This window comes from Temnothorax curvispinosus, unplaced genomic scaffold (assembly GCF_003070985.1).
Source record: "Temnothorax curvispinosus isolate PA1 unplaced genomic scaffold, ASM307098v1 QBEX01010075.1, whole genome shotgun sequence".
NCBI lineage: Eukaryota > Metazoa > Arthropoda > Insecta > Hymenoptera > Formicidae > Temnothorax > Temnothorax curvispinosus.
The window spans coordinates 2,572-9,933 of NW_020219855.1; the positions used below are offsets into that span (position 1 = coordinate 2,572).

The 7,362-nt window shown below is 37.0% G+C and overlaps 1 protein-coding gene across 1 annotated transcript; it reads right to left on the minus strand.

Moving 5' to 3' along the window:
* Positions 1–910: 910 nt before the first annotated feature.
* On the minus strand, positions 911–5,895 carry LOC112459716 (putative uncharacterized protein DDB_G0290521). The gene is made up of 2 exons (XM_025023981.1): positions 5,531–5,895; positions 911–1,595 (listed from the first exon to the last, which is right to left on the minus strand). Exons 1-2 carry the CDS (start codon positions 5,893–5,895, stop codon positions 911–913), a joined length of 1,050 nt encoding a protein of 349 aa, XP_024879749.1.
* Between the last annotated feature and the right edge of the window lie 1,467 nt (positions 5,896–7,362).

The following is a 7,362-nucleotide window of genomic DNA, read 5'->3' on the forward strand; positions in this document are numbered from 1 at the left end:
CCAAACTTTAATATGATAGATAACGTACCTATAGATTATATGCATAATCTTCCATTAGGTGGCATGAAAAGAATCCTTTGTCATAAACGATACGGATGGATTTACGGTAAACCACCTTATAAGTTACGAGCTCGTGATGTTAATAACATTTCGGAAAATCTTTTAAAACTAAAGCGATATATTCCTCATGAATTTTCTAAGAAAACACGTTCCATACTTGAGTGTAAAAGATACAAAGCTACAGAATTCAGATTTTTTTTACTATATGCTGGTCCTATAGTTTTAAAAGATGTCTTATCGTCTAAAATGTATAACCATTTTGTTACATTAAGTCTTGCAAGTTCTTTAATGATAAGTCCATATTATTCGAGATTTGAAAATTATATATTATATGCTAACAGTTTGATGAACCATTTTATTTGTCAATCTAATAAAATTTATGGTCCGGACTTTGTATTTGTGGGGTTGTAGGTTAGGATTAGGTTAAGGTGCGTTGTTCCCACAAATAACGAAACGTTCAATTGGGTATAATCTCGCTAGGTTTATTCATGCTCTCTGTACAAAATAAATATCTCTTCTATATGAATGTGTAGATGGTCGTGTGTGTTGGTGTAAGTTATCCTTGTGTAGTGTAATATATGCATTACTATTCTTTGAATAATTGTTTGATAATTGATTTCTTCTTCTCGAAAATAATTTCTCGCGGGACCACCAGGTTCCGTCCGGGAGTCCTAGGCTTGCCTTTTGGAGTGGATGGAATGGGACTCAGTTGGGTCTGAAGAAATCGAGGTCGTGTAGGCGTCTTAAAAATGTGGTCTGTTTGAGTTGCCACAGAGTTCTCCAGATCGATAGGATGAAGTGGGCGTCGAACACGTGTAGCTCGTGGTGGTATGTCAATCGGATAGAGTTTTCACGGTAGGAAGGTTTCTATCCTGAAGATCGGTATAGAGTCCCTCGCCTGGATCTCAAAAGCCGGTATGTCCTTGGGAGCCGGAGTAGAGATGGGTACGAGCTTCCAAGGTAGGAAGGTCTCTACCTTGGAGGTTAGGATCGGATCCCGCGTCGTAGCCTCAGGAACAGGAGTTATAGCTGGTGTAGGGCTCGGTAGGACTGGAGTCGGACTTGGAATAGATGGTGACTTGATTTCCACCGATTTCAGTGTTGCTGGGTCAGTATGACCCCACTTGGAAATCAGGGTGAATCTCCACTTCGTCTTGGACTTAGTCTGCAGGATACGTTTCCCAGGAGGTAGAGTTTCTACCTTGGTAATCAGGATGCGATTCTTCGTCTTGGTCACAGAAACAGGAGTCGGTGCCGAGGCCGTAGTCAGAGGAGGCAGCGCCTTGGTCTCAGGAGCAGGAGCTCGAGATGAACAAGGCAGCGCCTTGATCTCAGGAGCAGGAGCCGTGGTAGGAGAAGGCAGCGCATTGGTCTCCACCGGATATGGAGTTGCTCGACGGGCTGGGTCGCGACGACCCCGGAAACCTTTCCGCGGCAGGGTGTCGGTTGACTCTTTACCGTAGATAGTTAACGCCCTGCCAAGCAGGTATAGACGAAGGCCCTGAGGAGAGCAACGCTCCGTATCTACAAAGGCCCTGAGTAGAGCAACGCTTCGTACCAAAAGAGAATTATGTTAGGGGTCTCGGTAGGTAGCACGCCCTGACTGGCGTTCTCGAAGATCGCTGGGGAGGCCCAGCTGAGCTGCCCTTTATATAGGGATCGATGTCGAACCTTACTTACGAGAGAGATACGCCGCGCAGCGGTGCGCGCCGAACTATCCCGCCGATCAATACTCATGTCACGCGCCGATCGATATTATGCTACTATCCGTGCTGCGCGCCGCGCGCCTCCCGTCATATTATTCGTGTAGCGTATGTACGGTCGCGCGCACGTGGCGGACAGCTGACCGCCACAGTATCAAACAACATACATAACTTTCTGCATTTAAGTGACTGTGTTAAATTATATGGCTCACTTGATAATTTTAGTGCTTTTCCTTTTGAAAATTATATGCAGCAATTAAAGAAAAAGATTCGTAAATCTACTCTGCCTTTACAACAAGTAATACATCGTGTGCTTGAGGAAAATAATATTACTGATCAATGTACTTTCTCTAATATTTCAAATGATAATTCTTCTGTAAAACTATTGATGGAACATTTTAATGGACCTTTGATAAATAATTGCTCATCTCCACAGTATACAAAAATACAAACAAATAATTATTATTTAGATATTTCAAAAATTGCAGATAGATTTGTAGAACTAAAAAATAATGTAATCGTTGAAATTAAGAATTTTGCTTTTTGTGAAAACTCTACATGTTTATTAGGATCGTCTTTATTTGATATTCAATACATAAGAAAAGAAAATAATTTACTTGAAGTATAAAATTTTAGAAGTATAAAGTATTAACTTTATTAAAAGAAAATTAGTAGTATTACCTTATAAACACAATTTTGTTTTATTTCCACTGCTACATCTAAATTTATAATTACAGCTAATTTTAGACTTGCCAAAATTTATATAATATTTCTTGTTCTATATAATACACATTTTTTTATTATATAAATGTTCTTTTTTTACAATATTATAATATATTATAATAATATAAACAGTAAAAAATATTAACATATTATTTTACTTTTTAAATCATATTATTATAAATAATTAAAATTAGTATGAATCACATTAAATTATAAACTTATTTATTTTTATATTTAAATTTTTATGTTTAAATATTATTTCTGTTTTATGGTAAAATATCACCAAAAAGATGACTTGGTTTGTTGTCAAATTTGATGCCGAGGATACAGTAGAAGCTGTACCAAAGACGTGGTACATAAAAAGAAATTCACAGTGTTATTGGCCACCAGAAGGCACTCTGAAAAGTGTTATAATAGATTTAATAAAAAAGAAACATATTCCTGAAGCAAACTGGATGTTATATGAAGCTACTATTTTGGGCATTTAAAAATACATTTATATAAAACCAAGTATAAAACATATTATTTTATAATATTGATCTTAATTCTGAGTTTATAGTATTAATTATTATAATAATAATTATTATAGAGATATTACAGTGAGTTATTTATGATAATTGTAACTAATATTTGTATTTTAATCTATATCTATTTACGCTCTCAAGATCAATGAACTTTTTTAAGAGCATTATTTTTAAGTGTTAATTCATTTCTGAAGTAAGTCTTATATCCTGTATTGTAATTAATATGTTTTATGTTGTTTATTTTTTATGTATATAAAAGATATATGTAAATAAAACATATATTAATTACAATACAGGATATAGGACTTACTTCAGAAATGGATGGATATATATATATATATATATATATATATGGATTATATCATCCTGATTATAATGTATGTGTTTATTTGTCTTTCAGGATGATATAATGCATATGGAAGTAGAATTTCTAGATATGAAGACAGTGATACTTCAAACATTTCTCACGATACTTTAAAAAGTAATGATAACAATATTTCACCATCACAAAACATAAATGCAATGTTATGGAATAAACACAATAACTGTAAGGGAGTATTGATTAAAAAAGAAAATAGGAATCAGATAAAAAACAGTAATGCACATATTGAACAAGCTAAATGTGCTGAAGGCCTTCAGAAAAATGACAATACACTAAAAGATTCAAATACTCGTGTACAAAAATCCGAAAATGAGGAAATAAATAACACCAATTCAAGAAAGGGGGAAAAATATCAAAAAAAGAATTGAAAAATACTATTAAAATTTCAACGAAATTAAACGATGTTTATGCACAAACATATGAATTAAAAAGGGATTATTACAATGCTAAGCTAGAATATTTAAGGAGATTGGTGGAAGCGCATGAAAAATTAGCCGGTGTTACACAACTGTGACAAAAAAGTAATATTTGAATATTACATTTATACACTTAGTGCTTATATAAAGAGATTAATATTTTTCCTTTTGTTTTATTGGGTTTGTTATGCGTTGCCGATTGGTGACGGCTTACGGCAAAACGTTTATTATTTTCGGGATCTCTTGACCTTACGAGTTGGGACTCGGTAGGCACAGGCGGGCAGACTAGGAAGCGGTCGGGTTCGCAGGTGGAACAAGGTGTAGGCGTCGTTAAATAAACTTCACTTCGTTTTACTTTATATTGGAGCTTTATTTCAGCGCTCCTGTTACACTCACTAACTTACACTTGTAGTTGCCTTTCACAATTATTATATCTCGCACGCGCTTTGTTATAATGTAGAACTTCGCGACACGGCTTACGGGAACGGTCACGGGCAGAGTCTCCGGTGTATTACTCTCCGTCGCGGCTTCTTCGACGGTCCCTTATATTGCTTTGAGTTATGCCCTGTCGGCACTTTTCCGCCGGGTTCGACGGTCCCCCGAATGAGGTCGGTCAGTGACCGAGCGCATTCGCAATCTCGCTGTACTTCCGCGGTTCCGCGAATGTCGAAATGCGTTGTCGCACATTCTTATGCATATCGCAATAGTTCGATTGACGCGGAAGCTTGATGAACTTCCGCGTCCGCGTCAGCGTAAATTGAGGAGTCTTTCGAAAGACAATTTCCTCGAAGTCTTTCGAAAGGCTATTCTATAATTTTATTATAAATAATTTAATAATTACCCGTTGTAATTTCAGATTACAACATCCCTCCCCCGTTAAAAAGAGAAAACGAGGTTCGCGAGTTTTCGCTATATTCTTTAATTTATACTTTGTTGTATACCCATTTCTATATTTTTCCCTTATATATATTTTACATTTTATGATACCCGTGTACAATATTTTGGTATAATCGTTTACTATTCTATTAGAACCTAGTACTTACACTACGTTTTAAAATTGGTTTCGGAAATCCGTATGGTCGAAATGATCTTTCTTCGTCGTATAATGTAAGTGGTGATCGTGGGTTCTTTTTCTTTTTTATTAATACGTATATTACAGTGCTTACTATGGCTAATGTAATTATACCGCTCGCTGTCATTGGGTATATAAATTGTTTTCGGACGTAAAAATTTCGGTCGTCGTCCTCTAGGTCAGTATTCATCTTTTGTATTTGTGTTTTTAATTCTGTCAGTTCAGCTCGATGCTGAGTTAAATCGTCCGTTGTCTCGTTCCGTAATGTGATCGTTTCATGGTCATATGTAAGCGAAATATTTACTTCGGGTAAATATGTCTCTATATCTGTCTCGTATATTGTCTCTTCAGCTTGTACTGTCATATCGGTTGTCATTAGCTTACACTCCTTTTCCAGCGTAATTTTGCCAGTGTTGTTGATTATCTGCTTCTCCTCGTGTTCATTACATTGTATAAGTATTGGCTGTTCAGTTACTGTTGAATACAGCCAATCGTGTGGTCGTCGTAATGAAATCCACTTTGTTTGTGTTGTAACAGTGTGTCTGAATTTGCACATTTTGTAGTAATGTTGCTGTTGAACATACATTTGTATCTCGCATGATGCGTTTCCATCTATACGATATACCGGTGTATTTTGTGTGCATACGTACTGTAAATTGGTAGAAGTACACTTTGCCAGATAATCTTCATCTAAAAGCATGTAGTTCACTCTTTCTTTGTCTACTGCTATTATTTTATTGTCGACTCTTACTGATGTGAGTATATTCTTGCGCGTGAGCACAGGAAATTCAATAACGCTCATTATCTCGTAGAGCGGTGGTGTGATTAGAGGAAAAAGTAAGACGGTATATATTTGATTATTCTTGTAGAATGCCCTTATTGTCGTGTGTTTTTCAATCGTAAACCAGTCTTCGAGGTGGACTCTAAACGGGAAATATGATCCCGGTGGCAATTGCTGACTTGCTTCTTTCAATTGCCAGGTGATATCCTCTACTGGCATTAATTTCGGATGCATTGTTCCCTTTCTTATGCATGCCAAATATTCAAGTATGTTCTCGACGTCGCGGATTAGATCTGTGATTACCGCTATGCCAATTTCAAAATGTTCTTTTATTTCGTCCTTATTAAAGTAATCTGTAAATCGTTTTTCTAATAGATTACGATTTCGTTCCATTATGCCTTCTAATTTCTCTATATGCCCTACAATATCCAAAGCACATTTCTCGAACGGCTTGGTAGGTGTGTCCGTAATTACCAACGGTACTTTATTTTTCCGCGATAACTTATTTCTTTGACATAGCTCGCATTTAGCTATATATTTTTCGACGTCTTTCGTCAATCCGCGCCAGTTATGATTTAACCGGATTCTATTTACTGTTCGTTCGACGCCTTGGTGCCCTCCTATAGGTGCATCATGGTACTAATGTAATATCTGCTTCTTTTCTTCTTCTGTATATATTCTTGCTTCCTCTTCGTTGGAATTATCCTCGTTTATCGTGTGGATTTTCGGTTCTTCTTCTGCGGCAACTTCGTCTCGTTTTACATTGCGGCTCAGTGCGTCGGCGTTTACATTCGCCTTTCCGGCTTTGTGTATAATTTCGTAATTGTGTTCTTCCAGCTGTAATCTCCATCGAATCAATCTTGAGCCTGGATCGTTAACGTTAAATAACCATGTTAACGGCTTGTGGTCGGTCACAATTTTAAATTTGGTGCCGTACACGTAAGGTCGGAAATGTTTGACCGCCCATACAATGGCTAGCAACTCTTTCTCTGTGGTGTTATAATTTTGTTCTGCTCGTGATAGAATTCGACTGGCATAAGCTATTGGCTGGTCTTCACCTATCTTTCCTTGAGATAGTATTGCTCCGATGGCATGGTCGGATGCGTCAGTAGTTATAATAAACTCTTGCGTAAAATCCGGATACTTAAGCACAGGTGCCGTTGTTAGTTTTTCTTTTAAATTATTGAAAGCATTTTCTTGCTCTGAAGTCCATACAAATTTTTCCGTTTTCTTTGTTAACTTTGTTAACGGTTTGGCTGTCTTCGAGAAATCTTTTATGAATTTTCTATAGTAACCGGCTAAGCCGATAAATGATTGCACGTCCTTTACTCTTTTTGGCGTAGGAAATTCTTTTATCGCTACTAGTTTTGACGGGTCTGGAGAAATTCCATTCTCCGAAATAATGTGGCCTAGGTAGATTACTTCCTTGCGCAAGAATTCACACTTCTCCGGTTGTAATTTTAAACAGTTTTTCCGGAGTCTTTGTAGCACCTCTCTTAATCGTTTGTTGTGGTCCTCCAGGCTAGGTCCATACACTACTATGTCATCTAGGTACACAAGACATTTAATTCCCTGTAGGCCAGTTAGTACAGAAGTCATTAACCGCTGAAACGTTGCGGGCGCGCTCTTTAGCCCGAACGGCATGCGATTAAATTCGTAGTGGCCGTAAGGTGTCGAAAATGCCGTCTTGTGTTTATCTCG